Below are 24,908 nucleotides of genomic sequence, written 5' to 3' on the forward strand. Positions count from 1 at the left end.
TTAAAATATATAAAATATACAAAATATAAAATATATAAAATATATAAAATATACAAAATATAAAATATATAAAATATATAAAATATAATATATATAAAATATATAAAATATACAAAATATAAAATATATAAAATATAATATATATAAAATATACAAAATATAAAATATATAAAATATACAAAATATAAAATATATAAAATATATAAAATATACAAAATATAAAATATATAAAAAATATATAAAAAAAGAATATTACAATAAAAAAAAAGAAAAAAATAAGCGAGAAGAAGCTTTTGGCCTACCCCGTAATCGTCGGCGTTTGATCGATAATTGCGTTAGGAGAAAGAGGATAACAGAAGATGATTTTTCGCATCCGTGAAATTAGATTGACCGTGGCGAAGTGAAATAACGAAAAATCGATAAATTTACAGATCTCTGCTGTTTAATCGGCTAATTGAATAATGATTTCTCGAATATGAAACGATTTTACGAATCGTCCGAAATCACTTGGTAATTCGGCGATTAAATTTGTCCAACAAACAATGCCCATCGCGCATGGATTTTCAGTTTAAAATTTACCAAATAGAATATTCCACGTATTTTATCCGTCGTTTAATTGCGTAAAATAAAACAACGTGAAAACAGCGTGATTGGTATCAAGTTGAGGCGTGTTTTTTGTGCAAGTGAGGGGCCGCCAGCGTCAAAGGATTAATTTTCTAATGGATTAGAAATCATCTCTTGGATGAACTTTTTCCTCAGTCTCCGTCCAGCGAAGATATATTTTTCTCGCGAGAAACGGGTAAACGAAGGTAAATAAAATTTGGAAGGCAACGCGAAAAATGGTTCTCGATATCAAAATTGAAGTAAGAAGCTATCTGCAACGTCAAACGGCTAGCCCTCTAATGGATTAAAAATTATCGTATTATTTCTCGGTTACCGAAGCGAAAATACACCCTTCCGCCACGAAAATTGATAAATAAAATTAAAAAAAAAAAAAAGAGAGAAAAAAAGGCACGCGAGGATCGATATCAAATTTAAGTGCACGTCTCGTGGCAAGTAGGAAGTTGCCTGCAACGTCAAAGAGTAATCTTCTGGCGGATTAAAAACTACATCGAATTAACTATCTGAGTCAACGAAGCGGAAAACGCACTTTCGCCGCGGAAATTGATAAACGAGGATAAGGCGACATTTGAAAAAAGGTAAAACTACGATTAGGCGAGAGCACGTGGATCGTTCGACGTCAAATTCAAGTGAGAAGCTGCTTGTAACATCAAAGGGTTAACTTTCCAATGGATTAAAAATTAGATTAAATTGACCATCTTAGTATCCGAAGCTTCAAAATAGATAAACGAAGGTAAGTAATATTTAAAGAAATGACACGAGAAGGTGAGAACACGTGGGTCGATGTCAAATTCAAGCGCAATACAAGTTTCTCGTACAAGTTGAGAAGCTGCAACTTTGCTGGGAAAGTCAACCTTTTAACAGATTAAAAATCATATCGCGTTAATTCTCTCAGTCATCGAAATAAAAATACGAAGGTAGATAAACGAAGATAAATAAAATTAAGAAATTTAATTTCACCGTAACAACAAATAAAACTGAACGACACACTTTAAATTTCAAATTTAAAAATAAAGGATACAATTACATAATGAAATTCAAAAATGAATTTGATTTGAGAAGCAGCAACTGTGCTCAAAAAGTTAACTTTTTAAAAGATTAAAAAATCACAACGTCAATTTTCTCAGTCTTTGAAATGAAAATACGAAGGTAGATAAACGAAGATAAATAAAATTAAGAAATTTAATTTCATCGTAACAACAAATGAAACTGAACGACACACTTTAAATTTCAAATTTAAAAATAAAAGATACAATTACATAATGAAATTCAAAAATAAATTTGATTTGAGAAGCAGCAACTGTGCTCAAAAAGTTAACCGTTTAAAAGATTAAAAAATCACAACGTTAATTTTCTCAGTCTTTGAAATGGAAATACGAAGGTAGATAAACGAAGATAAATAAAATTAAGAAATTTAATTTTATCGCTCAATAGCAATAAATAAAACTGAACGACACTTTAAATGTTAAATTCAATTATAAAAAATAAGTACAATTTGAAACAAAATTTAACAACACGAGAACACGATGGACCGATGCCAAATTCAAGTAAGAAGGAGTCAACTTTCTAACGAATTAAACAATTATACTTTCAAAGTGGACAAACGAAGATGAATAAATCAGCCAATAAAAGTGCAACGAAAATTTCGAAAGTTCGCTGACAGGGTACGCGACGAAGCGCGATCAGGCGCAGAGGTGGAGGTGTTTAATATTTACCGGGTTATCGGGGTTAACGTCGACTTGAACAAAAAGTTCCTGGACTGGGGCAACTTTTTGGAAAAAGGGAGTTCCGCCCTTTCTCAAACTCGCAGAAAAAGGGCGTCGCGGAGAGAAGGAAAGTGGCAGCTCGACGGCGTTTCGCGACGCGAGTCTGAAGACGCACACACCACTTGGTGGATATTGAATTTTGCTGGAGGAGGATTTCCCCGACAAAGCGATGGCGGCGAAGGTGAATTGTATGAATCGGGTAACAAGCCAAACACGTCATACCGGTTACCGTCGTCGCTGCTTTGAAACGCTACGCAGAACCAAGGCCAACGCGGCAACGCAATCAACGTTGCTATTTCTCTCTCCCTCTGTACTCCCCCAACTCCTTGTTGTTTCGCGACACTAGAACCGCCAAAGTACCCGAAATGACCAATCTATCACTTTCAGAAACACGTTTATCATCGCAGAAATTTCACTTGAAGAGACACAGTTGTGTTATTTACAACTAACTTCGACCTAAACCAAATCTAAACCTAACTAAAACCAAACCAAGTTATTACTTTCAGAAACACGTTTATTATCGCAGAAATTACATTTGAAGAGACACAGTTGTGTTATTTACAACTAACCTAGATCTAAACCTAACCTAAACCAAATCTAAACCTAGCTTAAACCAAACCAAGTTATTACTTTCAGAAACACGTTTATTATCGCAGAAATTACATTTGAAGAGACATAGTTGTGTTATTTACAACTAACCTAGACCTAAACATAACCTAAACATAATCTAAACATAACATAAACCTAACTAAGTTATCACTTTCAGAAACACGTTTATGATTGCAGAAATTTCACTTGCAGAGACATTGTTGTATTATTTACAACTAACCTAGACTTAAACCTAACCTAAACATAATCTAAACCTAACCTAAACCTAACTAAGTTATCTCTTTCAGAAACACGTTTATTGTCGCAGACAATTACATTTGAAGGGACATAGTTGTGTTATTTACAACTAACCTAGATCTAAACCTAACCTAAACATAATCTAAACATAACCTAAACCTAACCAAGTTATCTCTTTCAGAAACACGTTTATTGTCGCAGAAATTACATTTGAAAAGACACAGTTGTATTACTTACAACTAACCTAGATCTAAACCTAACCTAAACATAATCTAAACATAACCTAAACCTAACCAAGTTATCTCTTTCAGAAACACGTTTATTGTCGCAGAAATTACATTTGAAAAGACACAGTTGTATTACTTACAACTAACCTAGATCTAAACCTAACCTAAACATAATCTAAACATAACCTAAACCTAACCAAGTTATCTCTTTCAGAAACACGTTTATTATCGCAGAAATTACATTTGAAGAGACACAGTTGTATTATTTACAACTAACCTAAACCCAAACCTAACCTAAACTTAACCCAGTTATTACTTTCAGAAACACGTTTATTATCGCAGAAATTTCATTTGCAGAGACATAGTTGTATTATTTACAACTAACCTAGACCTAAACCTAACCTAAAGTGCCCTTTGGCACTTTAATTTCACTGTTACAGATCTTATATTTCAACTATCGATGGGTCTAGCGTTCTAGAGAAAACTCGCCGATTTCGCGCTTCGTCCAATAACGACAATGTCCGTAAACTGTCGTCGCAGCGAGAAATATATTTGGACGAGAGTTTGCTAATTTCCGCGTGTCTGCGAACGAACCGACTGCGTAAACGGTTCAATATCCTCGATCTCGAGATACAAGAGGCGAATTAGGTCTCGTTGAGTGCTTCGGCCGAGGAGGAGGAATCGAACGAGAGGACTGTCGCAATAATTCACAGCATGTTACGGGAAAGCGTCTAACTCTGCAGTTCGAGCTCGTGAATAGCCGGCAACAAAGAAATTTTCTGAAACGGGTTTTAATTCATCTCGCTATGCGGGTGATGTGGGTGGCCCGCGTTCGATGGTGGAATCCAAGGAATCCGAGGCTCTGTTTGAAGTGAAACAGCTCCGGGATACGAGGGCGTGTACGTAAATAGACGGTGTCTCGGAACAATGCGCGGGAACGTTTGGAGAAAAATTTAAGATTCGCGAGGTAACATTTCCTCTGCTTTCGGTGAAGCACAAGAACGCCAACGAAAATGCATCGTGGTTCGTCGTAGTACATGCGGAATGCACTTGTACTTGCTCGAGCAAGAACTCGGAAAAGATTTCCTCTGGCTTCGGTCAGGAAATACTTTTTTCGTTTTGTTACTGTCCGTAAAAATGGAAAAAGAACGATTGCGACGGAGCGTAGCCACGATACTTTAAATCAGAGGTGGCTAACTGGCGGCCCTTGCCCCTCCCACTTTTTTCGCTACCGCTATCCCCTCCACTGCATCGATCTCCCCACTACCGCGACCGCAACACTCGCGTCGGATATATCATACAAATTGTTCCCTTCACTGTAGCTGCTTCAGTTAAAGGAAAATGGGGGAAAATAATTTATTATTGCTGCGGAATAGAGTAGGTATTTTCATGGTGGAAAAACTGACAGACTGATTGAGGTGGAGAAGTTCTCCGATTTAAGGTAATCGTAACTTTCCCCTGTGTACGTTACGATCGCCCGGTCTCAGTTTCGGAGATTATTAAACAATGTTTTTGATACAAAACAATACGATATAATTTATAGTCCTACTAAAATAAAGTAACTTTCTTTTAATTTCTTAAAAATTATCCTTCCTATTAAAATAAATCGACAATTTTCTTTTTCATTAAAGATATTTTATTTAAAAAAAAAAAGATAGGTGATAGGTGTCTATACAACACTAAGTGGACATATCTAAGAAAGAAAAAAAAAGAACTCTCAACATTTCTATAAATACCGTAACAAGTCCGTCAGCTTGTATTTAGTAAGTGTGTCGCGCGACATTGTCGGAAATTCATTAAACGCGTTTTCGTTCGAACCGTTCCGGTCGAAATAGCTCGGTCGCCACGAGAAATAAAATAAATCGCCGTAAATTTGCACTCTCAACTCGTGCAACTCGCGCGGCTATACTTGGATGCGCTGTTTCAGTGTTCACTCCTCGGCGCAATTGCTCGGAGAACACCGAGATGATTCGCCGAGATAACGCGCCGCTAACGGCTGCTGACTTCCAAGGAATATTACTCCGGGTCGATCTTTTGACTCGGCTTGTCTATTCGCCGCGCCGCGTAACCTTTAAAACCGCGACCCCGCGCGTTAATAATTCGCAGTTGCTGCAGTTATCTCCTTCCACTCCGGCGATTCAAAGCCGATTTCAAAGAAAACCGTACGTATTTGCAGATCGCGATACGCCCTTCTCATCGGTGTTCGGCGAATATTCAAAGAGAGCACGCACAATCGCAACCAAGTATTCACGTATGTACATAAACGCAGGGTAGAGGCGGATCACTTTTTGTTGTCAATAGTAAAAAAAATCGAAAAGTCACTTTCTTTTTTTTTTTTTTTACTGTCGACTGTTTGACTCAAACACTGTGAAAAGAGAAACTGAAGATGACATTTCAGAATCTTTCATTTGCAAGGGAAAAACCGAGAAAATGAAAAAAAAAAAAGAAATATTGCGGATAAACCAAAAGTCTCTAAAAAAAAGTGAGTTTCTATTTAAAAGAAACTGGCCGTACATAATACACAGATATGGCAGGATATATTGTCATTTTACATCGCTTTTCTCAGCAGAATTCACATCACACTCGAGATCATTTTCTCCTCAATTTGCTGTTATGCAAAACGAAGGAAAGAGAAGGAAGGGAACGGGGTGAAGGTGGGGGGAAAAAAAGAAAGAGAAAAAATTCGGTAAAACCGATAAAGTTCGAGAGAAGTCTCAAGAGGATCGCGATTAATTTAAGGAAAGAGCCGAAGACAAGAGGGGAGGGGGGCGAAAAGGGGAACAGTTTTTAAGCAGAGAGAGTTTCCCCCCCGGACGAAGTCACCCGACGATCTTCTTCACGAGGATATTCTTTCCTTTATTTGTCGCCGAGAGAAGCGTAACTTAACCGTAGATTTTCTCGAGTCGATCGACGATTGCGCTCGAGTAACGAGCAGAGACCGAGAAACCGCCGAGTTTCAGCGTTTCGTGGATGGCGAGAAAGTGGAACGAGAATCGTTCCTCCGTCCCGTGGCTCCGATATTATCGCATTACCGCGATCGTGTCGATTTCTTCTCTCTCTTTCTTCGACGGATCGCCGAATTTTCGGGAATAAATAACAGGGATCGAAATTTTTTGAACGCAGACTCTATTTGAAACTGTACAGACTACAAAGAAACGTTTGTTCGATTTGATGGAAATATAATATATGCGAAGAACTTGCTGTAAAATTTATCTTGACCTTGAATTTCAAGATCAAAAAATTTTTTTTACACTGTGCTGATCACAGTACAGTAGAGAAGTAAATATCTCAGAATAATTAAAATAACTAAATAAAGTTAAAATGACTGAATAATTAAATACAACTAAATAATAAGTAAATATCTCAGAATAATTAAAATAATTAACAATTAAAATAACTAAATAAGATTATAATAACTGGATAACTAAATAAGAATAATAATAAGTAAATATCTCGAAATAATTAAAATAATTGAAGAACTAAATAAGACTATATAATAAGTAAATATCTCAAAATAATTAAAATAAGTAAATAAGATGAAAATAACTGAATAACTAAATAAGAATAATAATAAGTAAATATCTCGGAATAATTAAAATAACTAAATAAGATTAAAATGACTGGATAACTAAATAAAACTAAATAATAAGTAAATATCTCAGAATAATTAAAATAACTAAATAAAGTTAAAATGACTGAATAACTAAATACAACTAAATAATAAATAAATATCTCAGAATAATTAAAAAATTAACAATTAAAATAACTAAATAAGATTAAAATAACTGGATAACTAAATAAGAATAATAATAAGTAAATATCTCGAAATAACTGAAGAACTAAATAAGACTAAATAATAAGTAAATATCTCAAAATAATTAAAATAAGTAAATAAGATTAAAATAACTGAATAACTAAATAAGAATAATAATAAGTAAATATCTCGGAATAATTAAAATAACTAAATAAGATTAAAATGACTGGATAACTAAATGAGACCAAATAATAAGTAAATATCTCAGAATAATTAAAATGAGAAACGTTAATAATACACCCCGTTAATGATCAATTATTACTCTAAATAACCAGACAACGTTACAAAATCAAAATATACAATTTCGTCGTACGACTTCGTCATTCACAGTCGAACGACAGAGATGACAGAAACTAAATACACATTGTGTGTCCCACAGACAAAACAGTGTAGCGCTCCGCGCGAGGGGCAACCTGTTAACAATTACTTTCCTCTCTGTCTCTTTTTACGCTCCGATGTTGCCGAGAAACGCGAGAGGAGGCGTCCGCGGCGACGGAACGATCTATTTTTCGAAATATACCCCCCGCTTTCGAGACAGAATGGTGGAGAAACGACAATCGGTAAATTACCGATCGGTCAAACGGTCAACCTGATACCCCCCTCCCCTCAATGTGAAAGAAACCGGTAGCTGTGGCGGGACGCGCCGTGTGTCCACAGAAGTTTCGAGAACGACTAATGGAAGAAAACTGGGAATTCTGTTTCGCGATTTGCTCAAGAGAAAGAGAGAGAAAGAGAGAAAGAGAGAGAAAGAGAGAAGATTTCAGCTTGTTTCCCTGCCTGCCCTTTGCGCCCAGCATTTACCTCATCCGAGAGACGTAACGAGCCCGAATCCTTTTTTTGCCAGTCCGTTGGATCCGCCAAGGTATACGTAACAGCAACGCTCGCCAGGGCAAATTGCTTTCCCCAACGGAAGACTGCCAGGGGCAAAGGGAGCTTTAAGGGAAAATGATTCAGGTTGTCGCTCGGCCGTGAACGCGGGATCTCTCTCTCCCCCCCCCCCCCCCCCCCCCCCCCCCCCCCCCCCCCCCAACTCCCCCCTCCCACACCCTCGAGGATCCTTTCATTCTCCGTCTCCTCCTCTTCTTCGCCCCCGTCGCGTCGTTTCCTTACTTTTTCCATTTTTCCTCGCCATTCTTCGTCGGTGGCTCGCGAAAATATAATGTAAAATATTACACGTGGCAAGATAGAAAGAGAGAGAGAGAGAGAGAGAGAGAGTGGATTTCGAGGTATCTTCTCACTCGAGAAACGATTAATTACGACCCGAAAACGTTTCGAAACGACGCTTCGTACATTTGGGACGAAAATGTATTTGAAGTGTAATAATTGAAGGATTTATTCTTCTATCGAGGTAAAATGTTGCTTGATGCGACAAGTGTAGCGAGATTGTTTATTACAGTGTTGAACGAGTGAGTTATCAACGCTGGAATTAGCAAAGAGGTGAAAATAGCCAATTTATAATTTTTAGTCGGATATTTTATAGCTATCTATCTTCACGGACGTAAAGATATTTTGTAGATGTAACATATTTCAGTTTTAGATAATTTACGGGCGTGTTTTTAAAGATTTAAATAATTTTTCGCACAACATACAAATAAAAGCCATTTTACAAAGTTCCTCCATTTTTTCTTCTTTTCTTTTTTTGACTTCAATGTGTCCGATGGGAGTTTTACGCTTTTCTAAATAATAGTACTTTCGTGAAATATTACGTCGGTAGTAATAATTAAAAGAATAATTGTTAAGAATTATTGTTTAAAGCAATAATATTTCATGCTTCGAAACTTGCTTTTCATAACTAAACAAAAAAAAAAAAAATACGGAAATAAAATTCGGTAGTATTAATTTACGTCGGTATAATTAAAAGAATTATTGTTTAAAGTAATAATATTTCATGCTTCGAAACTTGCTTTTCTCAACTAAAGAAAAAAAAAAAAAAAATACGGAAATAAAATAAATATTGATCAGGATACTGTCACGTAGAAACATAAACGTGACATTAAGGCACATGCACAACTGCTTCGCAGACAGAATTTCATACGTGCACACGAACAATTCAAAATGATCAAGTTCGCAAAAATAATGTTCAAATATTTCGTTGCGCGAATACGACGAGAGAAATATTCACTTCAAACAACTGCCTCGAGTTCATCGTGAAAAATATGTAATTGAGGCACATCTCTCGCACGCCTGCACAGTCAAATAAATTTCAAATAACATTTCAGTGAATAGAGAAATAAAAAATGTTTCATAGAAATAATTATTTCAAACAAATGAAAGACTATTCGTATATTCTGCGTGACATATTATTCACTGTTTCGAACAAAAATAATAGAAAGCTGAACTTTTATTATCATTTCCATTCGAAATTTTCAGAAATTCAAGCGACTGTAAATCTAATCCGCTGGTAGCCTACGAGATCGGAATTTTCCCTTTGCAACGACCTTCCAAAATTTGACGTCTGATATTTCTTCACCGACACGTTCAACTTCGAACGAAGGTCGAGCATCAGATTAATTTGTTCGATTAGACTTCTACCACGTGTTCGGTGTATTCGTAAATATTTGTGAGCAGTAGCCTTTCTTTTCTTAGCCTTTCTTTTTCGTCGTCGCGTTTATTTAATCATGTGAAAGACTTTCTCCGGCCTTTGGGCCGAAATTTCAGTCACATTCTGGCACAATCGCCTCTCCTTTCTGATTTCTTGCACGCGCGGTATAATAGAAGTCGGCCTTATCGGCCGAGACGTATCTGCAGCTTGTAATTAAACGAAAATTACGTTTAAATTATTCGGGGCGCAGCGCGTAGAACGAGATACCCACGTTAACTCTACAGATAAGAAAAAAAAAAAAGCGTTTCCAGCGAAAGCTTCCTCCCAACTATTAAATTTCTCGTTGCGCTCGCCCCTCGTAGATTTATATTATAAGCGCGCGTTCTACTCGTATTTCAGCGATGTGTCTTTTGATAGGAGCGTACGTTGCATCGCGGATGATTTCAACGTAAATGAAACGAAATGGCGATGAGCAAAGATTTAACTAGCTGAAAAATCGTCTCTATGCTCTGATAAAAATTACACGGAGTTCAGGCGAGTTTGTCCATTTGTTTGTGGCCCAGGAGATTTACTCAGCCCGGATTGGGCAAACTTCTACTTGTTGAGTGCTGTTATGCGAACGAAAAATAACTGCAAAGAACATGGATTTCTGTTCTAAATATACTGAAAAACTGAAAGGTTTGAAAAAGTCATAACTTGGCGGTCATTTGTGGGATGTTGTTTTTCACACATAGCACTGAAAAATATTCCATTAATTATATTTTCAAGTAAAATAATAAAAAATTTTAAAAACATGTGTTTGCAAAAGTTATTTTTGTTTTATATCGTTCAGTCTTTCAGTGACCTATACAATCTGTTTTCGGGCCTTTTAGCCACTAATTTCAGTATGTCTGTGTCTTCTGCAATTAAAGGATCACATACTTTTAATAAAAATCAGAAAAATTATATATCCTGTTATTACGAATACTTTAGAAAGTAATTTTTGTTATAACTGACAGACTTTGTTTTTCTCGGAATTTTCAATTTTTCAGACAACGCCAGACCACCGAATTAATTTGGATAAAAATTTCTGGTAATATTCTCTTGAATACTTGACAAAGTGAAAAATTCTCGATTCGAGTATTTTTCTTCTCTTTTCGTTAACTAACAAAGGAGTTGAAAATTACATTTTCAAGTTCTCTCGTGCAATTTGACATGAAATTAAAAAGAAAGAAAAGAAAAAAACCACACGGTGATACCATAGACAATGTTTCGACGAAACGACTACTTTCGTATATCTACTTCGAATTTCTAGCAATCACCAATTGAACAATAACTATAATAAACCATACATATCATTTCCTTCAATGAAATGTAACTTTATCTTCACAAAAAGGCTCTTCAACTTTCCTTCGCAATTTCGCAATCAACGTTATGAGGTTCCTTATTTCGCAATTTTAAGGTTATGTAACTCCTTAACCTCCTGCCTTGCGATCGATCTTACAACATCGACTCGCACTCCTTGATTTTACAAATTAAAGTAAAAAGCAGCTTCCGTAATCGAATGAAATCTCGAAAATCCAATTTTTCTAACAATGCCAAACTGAACGTTGGTAAATGACAAACTATATCTGAAATGATCTTCAACTCGCCTCGAGAGTTGAAGAGAAAATAGTAAGGCAAAGGTTCGACGAGAGTCATTTCAGCCAACGTGCAACCACGTTGAAAGAAGCGTGACTCACGTGCTGTGTAGGCCTGTAACCAACGTCGTTGGCTCTGCGAGCAAGGTTATAACACGGCAGCCGTTGTTATTGAGCAGGCGACGCGGCGTGACCCTAATTATGTGGTTATTAAGTTCGTTCCTCGTTCCTTTGGGCTGTAATATCCAGCAACATACTTCTCCGTCGTATGCAACGGTGTTAAAAATAACAGATAACGTGCCTATGACGTAAATCCTGCATTCGATAATTCCAACGAATCAATTCCAAGAAACGGAGCCTGATTCCTACAGTAGATGATGAGACGATTCTTGCAAACTTTTAATACAAGGCGATAACGTCATTAGGTTGTTGCAAAAAGAAAAAAAATTTCTTTCGCTTTATAGATAATAATCGTGCAATATTTTACGTTTCATATTACATCCCAGTAATATAGTTATTGTGTAAAGAATCCATTCTGATTTATTATCTCCCTTACAGCAAATCACCAAGTTTTGGAAATACGTCACTCCGACAACTTCGTCTGATGACGTATTTCCAAAACTTGTGTCCGAAAGAAACTTCTGGAACAATCTAATACTTTACCATTCTTTCTTATTTTTTTTTTTTTTTTTTTTCTTTTTTTAATGAGAAATTTTACCATTTTCTAATTTGATGATATTATTACGTAATCATTTAACGAAACCTTACCTTCGCGCGCGAGTTTCTTTCGATTTTTCCCCGAACCGCCTCCGTTTCCTTTTTCATCTCATTTCCCCGGCGCCAAGCTTTTCCCCGCCGCGAACGAAATTCCCCGAGGCCGATTGTTATACTCCCGGAACCATCCATCACCGAAACGCGTTTTATCGAAAAAGTCTACGGTAAAATAGAGATCGGAACAGAGCGAGACAACGCCGACAACTCTCGATATTGGCTAACCGACGTATGCGTTCTACCTGATACGAATTCAATTCCACGCAAAGCTTTGCTACAAATGTATGTGCGGCTGTCTCATAATAAAATGAAAGCGATTAAACTTTTACAGTTTGCAGGTTAATCAAATCCATCGTTTATTTGTTTCGCCGGTCGCGGAAAGCGCTTATTGCGTACGTGATAACATCGCGCGGGGAGAATACATACGCAAGTACGTCTTCATCGATCTCCTAATTTCACGTTTGGCGGTTTTGCGCCGCAATATTAAAGACGAGTAACATTGCCACACGTCTTTAATATTTTAAACGTTTCAGACGTGTTCGTCCTACATTTCTCGATAAATTTTAATTCTTGAAATTTTAACTGACGTCAAATAAATAAAAACCCAGAGTGTCCCAAATTTAAAAGTCAAAACTTTTGGGAGCGTGTAGAATAAATAATCGACAAACTAAGAATATAAAGTCCCTCGAGTGTTTTGCTCTGTTTTTGCTCTCTCTTGAAAGAGAATCGCGAAGAAAGAAAGAGAAAAGTTTTCATTTTCTCACTCGTTCGGTTAGTTCATTCGATGCCGATCAACTCGAGAGAGCGACTGCGAGAACGAACCGTAGTTTGGTATATCAAACCAAATAAAATCATTTGAACAATGTCTGGCTGCAATCCAGTGGTCAATGTTTCGCAATGCCGCGAAAGTTTAGCATTTTGTGCAGCATCTTCCAGGGACCACAACTATTCTAACTAGACTGAAAAAAGTCATCGTAACAATTTCTGATTGCAACGGACGTTTGCAAGTTTCAAGAAAAATTCTTTCGTCGCCAATAACCACCGTCGATGAGGGAAATTTACTTCGACTACTTGTAACGAGTTCTCAAGCGAGGGAAACTCTCTTTCGGCTGCTGACGATTATTATCGACGAGGGAAATTTACTTCGGTTCTCTTCCCTCGTTAATTTCCGCGAGATTCACATCGGAAAGCAACTCCGCGGTTTTCAAAATGCTTTAACGCGGTTACGGAGGATTGTTTTGATCGAATGCAAAACGACACTTCACACTTTGCACTGTTACGAACGATCGAGATGGAGTTTTCTTCATCGGTGACTGTTACCAAGCAATCGAAATAAATTTCCCTCATCGATAAACTGCCACGAACGACCGAAATGTGAACTCCCCTAGTCAGTAACGATTATCGGCGCCGAAAGAAATTCTTAGCCACTCATGACCATTATTCGTAACGGACACGTTGAATCTTTTTAATCACGTAGTTTTCTGAGAAATTTTCTTTACATTTCGGGATTAATATCATCTACGTAAATAACAAACGAATTTCGAGTTACTGAGTTCTTTTCCACAGAAATTTTTGCCATAACTATTATTTTTTGATTCTTGGTATCTTCATTAAATAGATGATGTTGCAAGATGATAATCTCGTTGATTCTTTTTCACAGAAACGTTTGCGATCGCTGTTATTTCTGTCTCTGGTATCTTCATTAAATTAATGATGTTATAAGATGATAATATGGACGATAAGCCGAACGAGTGCAAATAAATAACAGCGAGAGAGCGGACTCTTTTGTCCCTTGTTTCCCATGTTCTCGAAAACGGAGCGGCAACGGGCAAACTTCCAAAGGACTTCTTTCCCTTTTGCCCCGAACTTTTGACATTTAAATTCGAAACGCTCTGCACCGCGCGTGAACTGCGTAAGTGTTCGATAAATCATTGTAAGAGTGTAACACGCGGGTAACACGCGTGAACAATATATCGAGCAGATGTGCTGCATAAATTCAGGTCATTTATTCTCGACGATAAAGCGTCTTAGAAAGAGTTTCATCCATTCTGGAGGGACACAGCGCTCCCCCGATGGTTGCTCGAGTGGCTACAGAGTCTGAAGAGTTGACTCTCAGGCTGTCTGGCTTCGATCGACCTTTTCGACGGTTCCTCGTGCGGCAGCCCGGGATCAAAAATTCCGTTTCAACTCGAAAAACACCCGCGAGCAAAAATATTCCGCGTACGTACGTACGTACGTATGCGCGCTGCTCCAACCGTGAAATTCTTTTTACCCCCGCTGTGTATTTTTCCGCTCTATTTTCTTTCCCTTTTTTTTTTTTTTTTTTTTTTTTTTTTTTTCCGCCTCTGTATCGAGGCCTCGTATAAATTTCTTGTCGAACAACGCTGGTTATTAATGGGACGGCCGGTACGGCAGGAATTTCAGGGTAAAGAAAGGGTGCGATCTTATCCTTCGGTGCGTAGATCGTTTCCTTTTTTTTTTTTTAGAGGTAGAAAATTTTATATCTCTGTGCAATTTGTGTTCCTCTTGGCTATATCATTTATTTATATTATAATAATTATTTGTATAAGTTTCGTATCATACATTTTCACGTATCATTTGTATTATAAATTTAAATGTAAATTTATATTATAAATCACGTATTTATATTATAATAATTATTTATATAAGTTTCGTATCATACATTTTCATGTATCTATACACTGACTAAACTAACTTTACAAGTCACACAATAACTCGCGAGGTTTAAAATAATTCCGAGTATTTCACGATTTCGAGGATCGAAACTTGATCACTTCTCGGAAGTATAAGTATCTCTTTAAAAAAAATGTACGAAGCCTCAAACTCCTTATCCAGCCGTTGAATTTTCATGGCCGCTGTATTTCTTCTTTGCCCTATCGCGCGGCAGAAACAAAAATGGCACACGCTTCGTTAAATTCAATATCTCACTACTGTTTCGTTTCAAGTCACAGAGCTAACGGGTTCGCGGCTACATAGCCACTCTCCTCTCTCGATTGAAACTGTACCACCGGCTCGTGGCTTTTTGTCATCCAGACGTCCGAGCAAAACGCGCGCCGCGCGTGTATCTCGGCGATTAACTGGCGTACATCTCTCTTTCTCTCTCTGAGTTAAAGATCGCGGCGATGGTTAATAATCGACGGGGCGGCGATCTATCGCCCGGGAATAATGGCCCGTAAACTCGGTGGAAAGAGTGGGAGGGGAAACTCATCCCTCGCCGCTGAATCCTACCTTCCTCCCGTCGATCATTCACTGTGACGACGCGCGTAAAGCCTTGCCCTCCATTTGAGAGTTTCTCGCGAGAGTTGTGTACATTTGAGAGCAGCTTTGAGAATTTTTCATTCTCCGAGAGAGACCGAAATACTCTCCGAGAGCTTACTATCCGATAGAACTCTCAAAACTTGTGTCCATTTGAGAGTTTATTGTCTCTGGCCTTACTCACTGTGGTGGTAGTTTAGTTTTGAAACACGAATGTGAACAGTGACATCATAGAATCATGTGCCCTCATAGGTGCCCATAATATTTTAAGAAAAAGGGAAAAATCAATATAAAAAGAAGAGTTCAATAATTTAAATTATTATATAATATTGTATAATTAAATATTATATATTTATATTTATATTTATATATAATATTTAATTATATAATATTATTATAAATGTTATAAACATTATATAATAATTTAAATTAAAAGAAATTAGTTCAATAATTTTACTTTTTCACCACACTTTTTTGGTATTCAGTAATTTAAATTATTATATAATGTTTAATATAATTAAATATTAATTTAATAATATTATATATTTACATTTTTAATATTTATAATATTATATATTTATATTTATAATATTTATAATATTATATATTTATAATATTTATAATATTTATAATTTTATATATTTATATTTATAATATTTGTAATATTATATATTTATATTTATATAATATTTAAATTATTGTATAATAATTATATAACATTTATATTTATTTTTATATATAATATTTAATTATATAATATTATATAATTATTACAAATATTATACAATAATTTAAATTAATAATTATTTAATTATTATATAATATTTAATTATATAATATTATATAATAACTTAAATTGAAAGAAATTAGTTCGACAATTTCACTTTTTCAGTATTCCTTCTTTTGCTCGCACGAGAGCAGTGTAATGTTGTCTATTTGCGAGCAGGAATTGGTTTTATCTCTCGCCGTTGGTATCTCGCTTACTCTCTCTCCCTCTCTTCTCCCCGCGGAGGACTTAATCGAACGCGAACGCGAACATCAACGTCGATTTAGTTTTGTTTATCGCGAGTCGTTTCTTTGGTAAACGTGTTTCCCGCGATTGTCTCGTCGTTCCTTCGATAGATAAAACGCGTCGCGGCCAGATAGAGAATAACGAGGCTTGGAAATGGTAACGACGAAGTTCACTGTTTAGTCTTGTTGGTAGATAGAGACCCTGTCGTTAATTACGCGGAGAGAATAAATTTAGAAGTCACAGAGGGGACGGTGAATTTCGTTGTTCCCCATTTCGTTGACGGACGAGCCGCGTGTGCTGCGTCGATTGTTCCAAAGAAGAAACGAGGATGTATAAATAACGTTGGACGTGGATATTAATCCAGCTTTCTTCGATGATTTTTGATACTTTATTCGAAAGAGAGTGGCGCGGTTTGGCAGATAAATTGCGTTGTTTCAATTGCTCGAGGCGAGGCTCGTCGTTTCGCCTTGTCGATAGATAAACCGCGGTGTTTTAATTACGATAATAAATAGCGATGTTTAGAAGTGAACGTACCATTTACCGGTGTTACCGCACGATTAATTATGATAATTAACAGGCGTGTAATATTACTCAGAATTCAATTGAAAGGAAAAAAAGAAAAACGAAAGAAGAAAAATGAAGATGTTGACGCTCAGTTTACGCATTATTTACGCACGTGTGCTATAAGATGATGAATTAAATTAATGTTGATGAATTAAATTAAAAAATCCCAAAGTGAAATTATAATTATTTTACTCTAATTGAGAGTGCCGCCAATAGCGGTAGTTTCGTATCAAAGTGTCTTCGCGGGCAAAAATATCGATCTTTAATCTATCGATTAATGAACGTGATGGGAAAATGGCTGCGCGTACGGCGGTAAAAACCGACGGAATCGCGCAGGGTGGCTGATCGATGATGTCAGAGAAGCGAAAAAGAAACGCGTTATCGACGCGTGCACGTGTGCTGGTATTCCGCAATTAAACGGCCCGCCATCGCCTACGTCTTTTTCATACTCTTTGCTAGAGATGGGATCGAGCACCTCGCAATCCTTAATTGATAGATAGATCTGCAAATATTTCGATGATGTTTAACTGTAGTATTCAGAGTACACAGTGAGTACTCCGTTTATTTGAAGAAAATTTTAATCATTGCTCGAGCAAATGAACTCTCGTGAAGAAACTTATGTGTATATTTATATTTACTGTACTATACTGTATTATATTTTCAGTCATATTTATATTTGTTACATTCACTATTAGTTATATTTACTGTATTATATTTACTATTAGCTATATTTATTGTATTATATTTACAGTTATATTTACTGTGTTATATTTACTGTGCTATACTAACTATACTACACTGTGCTTATTATATTATACTAACTATACTAACTACACTATGCTTGTTATATTATATACTAACTATATTACACTATGCTTATTATATTATACTAACTATACTACACTATGCTTGTTATATTATATACGAACTATATTAGACTATGCTTGTTATATTATACTAACTATACTACACTATGCTTATTATATTATACTTTACTACACTATGCTTGTTATATTATATACTAACTATATTACACTATGCTTGTTATATTATATACTAACTACACTACACTATGCTTATTATATTATATACTAATTATGCTTATTATATACTAACTATACTACACTGTGCTTACTATATTATAATTATGATACTATACTTACTGTGCTTACTATATTATAATTATATTACTAAACTAGCTATACTGTGTTTACTATACTATACTAAATATAAACCCACTGTACTATACCACCACAGAAATAATTTTCGTTTCTCAGAAATAATTTTTTTAATAAATTGCCATTTGTGCGAAAGTTCAAACTTTCTTGAATCTTCCAATGGCACTGGTAAGCAAGCATTGTACTTGGTCCTGTTTCTACTCTTCTCTCGATGAAGAAGTTCATTAAAGGATTCACGGTGAGAAACCAAGATTTCATCGGAGAAACGTTTCACCCCTAGAACGTTTCTTCTTCTTCTTTTTTTTTTTTTTTTTTTATATATAAATTACCATTCGTGCGAAAAGTTCGAAATCATTTCTGAACCTTTCAATAGCAAGCGCGTATTATACTTAGTCCCATCCCTACTGTTTGCTCACCGGTCGCGAGAGACTGATCACCCGGTAGCACGTGCATGCGCGCGCCAAGGGTCCAGAGAGTCAGCCGATGCGCGCCGACACGAAAAAGAAAAAGGAAGAAGAGAGAAACGAGAACGAAAACGGATGTGTAGCTGGCTGTCTCGCGAAACGGTTCCGCGATAAATGATAACCAGCTTTAAATACCAGTTTAGCGCGTGTTGCAGCGGAGAGGCGAGCGTGCCCCGAGCCACGGAATCCCCTCGTTTCGGTGTTCCTCCTTTTGGCCGATTTATCACGCGGTCGCGCCCTGGAAAGCGCGGATTCTGCGATCCCGGAGCCGAGCAAGCGCGAAGCGGAACGCACCGACAGGAAGCTGCAACAGAGGATGATGTTGGCAAGGGAGACGCGGTTCCAGTCAGAAGGAAGGTGCGATTGGAAGTTCAATTTTTACAAAAATTGCAACAAAAATTGAAACAAAACTTTCTTTATTCTTATACTGACAAATCTTTGAACAGACACATTTTTGAATCAGGCAAATGAAAAATAAGAATTTCACGCTTGACGTGGAAATAATTAAAAGATTCTTTTCACCAAACAACGATATTCAATCGTCCATCATTTTTACAGACTCCGTGAGCGTAATCAGAGCAATCGAAAGCATGAATAGTAAAACAAAACATGAAACCATTCTAAACATTCAACATATTATTACGTACCTCACCAACAATAACAAAGACATAATCATCGCCTGGGTTTCATCCCACCAGGGAATCAAAGCTGACGAGGAAGCTGACATGGCAGTCAAAGAAGCAACATCGCCCTCGTCGGATGTCATCCGAAGACGAATTAAGACTTATCAAGACCTTGTTGTAACATTACACCACCATGCCGAAAAACAATCATGGAACAAAATATGAAACACCTCCAAAAAAAACAAAAACTCATAATATAACCCAAGATTTCTATCAAACAATGCCTACCAACAACATGAAAAGAAAAGACAGAATAGTCATGACAAGGCTTAGAACAGGACACTGCAAACTCACACATGAGTATCTATTTAAAAAAAAAACAGAACCCCCAATGTGTATCCAATGCAACCGAATTTTATCAACCCATCTTCTATTTGAATGCAGCAAGTACCACGTTCGAAGGCAAAAATACAAAATAACTTTACCGGCAGTCCTGACGTCGCAGAAACACATAGGAAATGTCCTGAATTATCTAAAGGAAACTAACATCTACCATAAGATACAATCGTCTTGAAAAGAAGGAAACCTAGCCGTTGCTAATGACCAGAAGGTAGATGCGACGTTAATCATAAATTAAAAAAAAAAAATTAAAAGATTCTACTTTGTGCGTCAGTTATTTTAATTTTTTACGCTTGTGAATGTGTAGAAAGAAAGAAGCTTTTGATATGTAAGAAATTGGAGCACAGAGAAATAACGAAGTGGAGTGAGATATTATTTTACGATATCTAAAATACTACCACGCGAGTAAGTAATGGCTATTTTATCAGTTACTTCAAAAAAGAAGGTTTACTATCATTTTTGAGATCACTTATTGGCGACGTTGAATGATTAGGTTTCTTTATCCAAACTTGTAAATATGTTTCTGAAGCCAGGTGAGTAACACGCTGTTCGTACAGCAGCATAAACAAAAGAAAGTTGTGAAAATTAATATTCGAGGATTACTAATGTTTATATTAGACTTGTTTTTTCATCAACGTTCCATTTTAATTGAGACGTACATTATATCTATTTATTTCTCTCGTTAAATATAATTTTGTCTTATAAAATCGTGGATATTAACTCGTAATTTGCCTCTTCAACTTTCTTCAATCCGTCATTGTATGATTCAGTGTGTTGTTTGAATTATACGAAAGTTAAATGAAATTTGTTTCAACATATTAACCATTATCCATTGTAATTCACAAATGGTGTATAAAATTCAGACATTTCTCTTTCGTATCTCTACTATATTCAAAGTGAAAGGGACAGAGAGAAATTTAATTAACAATATAATAAACTCTCGTAGATATTCTCTTCTTGTAATTTCAATATTGTTTATATATATATCTTTTAAGACTATTTTGCGGCCTGTCCAATCACAAAAGTCTACGTATAAATTTTAAATTTTAATTTTCAAAGTAGATAAATAATTATTTTCTTAATAATCGTTTCTTAATCAATTTCTATCAATTTGTTAATCAATGTTGAATTAATTCTAACAGACTGATAATGATGTTCTGTACATTTCATTCGAAAGGAAGTACGAAAGAAAAAGTAAAACAAATAAAAATTAGTTACAGTTAAAAACAGTTCTAACAGCTGAACGTATTCATGGTAATTGTATCAATCATGGCGCATTTCATGCTATTGACGCATAGAGCAAGCTATTTGCAGTAAGTTCTATCTAATGTTCTATCTTCTTACATGTCTACTATTTATAAACACATAAGTCTTCGTTGTTAAAACAATTTAGCTGCAGCGTCGAAAAGCTCAGTTGAAGGAAAACAATTTGCAAGCAGGGGTGGAAAAGTTTATTGCCACCCCTGCGCTAAGGTGTCGCATCGTCATCCGTGAAACCGTGCGCTCCGCTCTTTCTCAACAGTCCAACTAACCGACCATTCTCCGTTCAGCCGAGCCGAGGGCAGAGACCCTTCTTACGCGCTCGTTGAAGTCTCCGGCTGGACGGGAGCGCGCTCGCAGTAGGTCGAGCGAGGCCCGAAAAGCTCACGGCCTACGTCCTTGAGAGATCCTGCAGGCCATGCCACGCTGCGTTCAGCAGCGGTAGACCGCAGACCCACCGTGTCTCTACGTGTTATATATACTCTACCACACCGTGTGTGCTTCTCCACGATCTCCGCAAAGACAGATAGAGAGAGAGAGAGAGAGAGAGAGAGAGAGAGAGAGAGAGAGAGAGAGAGAGAGCAAAAATACGATCGTTTTCGAACGCGACACGTGCAACGGCAGCACTGTGAACAGATTACCCACACGTATACACACGTTCACGAAGAAACAACAACACGGGGCCACGTTTGTGGGTATAGAAAACGGGGGGAACGTGGGGTACCAGGACAGCGGCTCCAAAGAGGGAGAAGAAGCAAGAAGTGGAGGAGGATACCGAGAGACTACCACAGGTGGTAGTGGCGACGAGGTGTTCAGGGGGAGGGAGAGAGGTACGAGAGGTGGAAGGTGGACGAAAAGAGGTGGTGGTCGTGGCGAGGGGTAGGGGCCCCGATGGCGAGATCCGCGGGGAAAGAAGGTGGAAGAGTACCGCTATACCTGGAGTCGCCGGAGGCGAAATACATACCTACCTACCTACCTAGTATATATTCTCTCGGCTCGTTGTACTCGGCTTCTCGGATCGGCCTCTCTGTCCTCCGGGGCCCCCGGATTCCCTTTCTCACTCTCTCTCTCTCTCTCTCTCTTTCTCTCTCTATCTTTCTGTACCCCCTTTCGTCGGCGTGCCCGAAGCCCCGGCAAGGTATACCGCTGTTAAGTCCTCCATGATGCACACGCCATAGAGCGCACCGCGGCCACCGTAAGACATTGCGCCAGCCAAGCGGCAGTGCCTTGCCTTGCCTTGCCAACGTCCGTCCGCGGTGCGCCGTCCGTTTTCTTCTCTCTCGGCACTCACGATCGTTCGCTGTACGCCAGCTCGCTTCCATCTGCTCCACCGTCTTTGTCTCTTTCGGCGACTCTCTCTCGCGATTTCCTCTCTGGTCTTCGTCCCTCTCTTCGCTTGTCCCGACGTTGGTTGGCTGGTCGAACCTAACCAAGAGGAGACGAGAGGAACCACCGGTGTCGTGGAGCCGCAGTGAGGTATCCAAGATTCAGGATAGAGAGGTTTTCTCTCTCTGGCGAGAGCCTCTTTACGGCGTTTACGTTGCGCGGCGCGAGAATTGACCTGTTTTTCACGGCAGCGCGGCGCGCAACTTCCAACAGCACGCCAGGAAGCCGTTTTTCACGAGTTTTCCCCTCCACCTGCCGGCATCCGGAAGGGAAGAGAGCAGGACACCCATCTCGCCAGGCTTCTCTTCGCGGAACAAAAAAAAAAAAGAAGAAGAAGAAGAAGAAGAAAAAAAAGAACAGAATTCCCTCGGCTGTGTGTACCGTGTACTGTGACGCACGCACGCACGCACAGACAGACAAACAGACAGACAGACAGACAGACAGAGAGAGAGAGAATTCAGGAGGAGATCAGGAACCGAACGTGCAGCAAGGTAGCCTCTCGAAGAGGAACACGAAGAAGTGTTCTCCTCCTTCCCCACCTCTTTCCTCCGCCACTACCTATCCGCTACCTCCATCTCCTCCTTCCTCCACCTCCACCACGCGTACAGTCGTACGGTCGCCGGCGAGCAATACGGTTTACGGCCGCGTGACACTGTCCCGGACAACATCGGCGTCCACGAACAGCTGGATCCACGTTGCATCGGGTTCGCGTCGCAGTCCAGCCCTCGTTCCTCGCTCACGTTGCTCCAAGGATCGTCGATATCGTTCGTCGTCGTCAATTTCCATCCGCGCCCACCCGTACACCCTTGTTCTCTCTCTTTTACTCTCTCTCTCTCTCTCTCTCTCTCGGTGTCTTTCTCTTTGACGATTCTAACTGTACACTGACGACGCGTAGATGACAGCGCTTGCACACACACAGCTGGCGAGGAGGAAGTCCGGGACAAAGTCGCCATCGAGCCGCGTTAATCCGGCGGGGCATACGTGTCCGTGTTCGGTCGCGAGTGAGAGTGTTAACCGCGTGTAAACGCTAGCGTGGCCGCGTCCGGGCTCCTGGCGAGACGTCAACATCTGGTAGCGCGTATCCGGCCGCGCGGGCGCGCGCACGTCCCGTTCTCCTGGCACACGGTGCGTGTCCGGGTTCCTCTGCCGGCCGAGTTCTTCCGCGTGACCTGCACCGTTCTCTAACCTTTCGATTTCCACGCGAGGCTACCTTGGAGATCCACTGTCCGCTGGCGTCAACCACGCGCACACGCGAACCGAATCGAATCGAACCGACTCGACCGTGGATGAAGAAGCGAGGCTTGCAAGGTTTCCAACCGAGCTACCTGATCGCTGGATTAGCCATTGATTGTTGCTGAAGTTTCGTGAAGTTGCCGATCCCGCTGCCGCGACGTCCAGTGTTCGAGGAACTGCGATTACCAATGCGGTTGCGGTTGATTTTCGTTTGACACGCGGTTGATCTCCCGGTGTGACACGTCAGTGCTCGAGGAACCACCGGTGGACTAATTTGTGATAGTTGTGACCAGTTGGACGAGTCTATTCCGATTTGTCGATCCGTGGTAGTTGTCGTTCCGAGGATATCCAATCTGAGTGTAGTTTCCACGAACTGCGATTATCAATTTCTGACAAGTTAGATCCGTTTCGAACTTCCGTCGTTCGAAGCTTTCGTTTGATTTCACCCAGTGCTCGAACAGCTGCTCGATCATCCAGGACAAACTGAGCGAATTGTCAGACAGAGTTTCGTCGTTGATTTCGCCTCACCAAGTGCTCGCCAATCTTCTGACTTCGATAGATACTCGTCATCCAGACGAAATATCATCCGAATGGCTGTCGCTGAAATTCCAGAGCCGATCAACTTCTAAGACTGGAATCAACTTTTAAATTAAAGCCGAATTGTCGAAAAACGAAAAAAAAACTACGGCTACCAATTCCTCCTAAAGGCAACTATCGTCAAACTTTTTCTGCCATCGAACTTTGAACTCCGACGATCGCCACAGCCGAAATTTCGATCGACAGTCTCGTTCCATCTCTGTCGGCGTGTTGGAAAAGAAAAGGAAAAACTACAACTATCGATTCAACCATCGTCGAACTGTCGCCGAACTTTGCCCGACCAGCATCGCGAATTGAATGGCCATCGTGGTCGTGTCTCGTGAAACGAAAGCTTAGTGGCCGCCGAAAGAGAAAGAAAGAAAAACTCGTCGATCGACGTTGCCGCGATTCATCAACGTTCGACGAAATCGAAGAAGAGGCAGCATGCCGCGGGACAAGGGACACCGCTCGGCCATCGTTTTGTGACCAGCAGTTGTCCAGTCAGCTGTCTCGGCCAGAGGATTATTCCTGCCAAGCAGTCCCCCGTGCGGACGTCCATCTTCTATTCGCAGAGGTTAGTCACTCTCCGCTTCGTTCCGGTATAGTACACACACGTACGCGCGTGTCCCTGATATCTGTGGATCCTACACGCGCGCACGCTGGTGCACGTATGTGTGTGTGTGTGTGTGTGTGTGGGCAGACGTTCCACGAGTCTGGGACCAGGCTGCGTG

At 38.9% G+C, this 24,908-nt stretch overlaps 1 protein-coding gene across 1 annotated transcript; it reads left to right on the top strand.

Moving 5' to 3' along the window:
- Positions 1-18,814: 18,814 nt before the first annotated feature.
- Positions 18,815-20,313, top strand: LOC122531306. The gene is made up of 2 exons (XM_043659109.1): positions 18,815-19,057; positions 19,399-20,313. Exons 1-2 carry the CDS (start codon positions 18,815-18,817, stop codon positions 19,546-19,548), a joined length of 393 nt encoding a protein of 130 aa, XP_043515044.1. The 3' UTR covers positions 19,549-20,313.
- Positions 20,314-24,908: the final 4,595 nt, after the last annotated feature.

This window comes from Frieseomelitta varia, unplaced genomic scaffold, assembly GCF_011392965.1.
Source record: "Frieseomelitta varia isolate USP_RPSP 00005682 unplaced genomic scaffold, Fvar_1.2 scaffold_385, whole genome shotgun sequence".
Taxonomy (NCBI): Eukaryota; Metazoa; Arthropoda; class Insecta; order Hymenoptera; family Apidae; genus Frieseomelitta; species Frieseomelitta varia.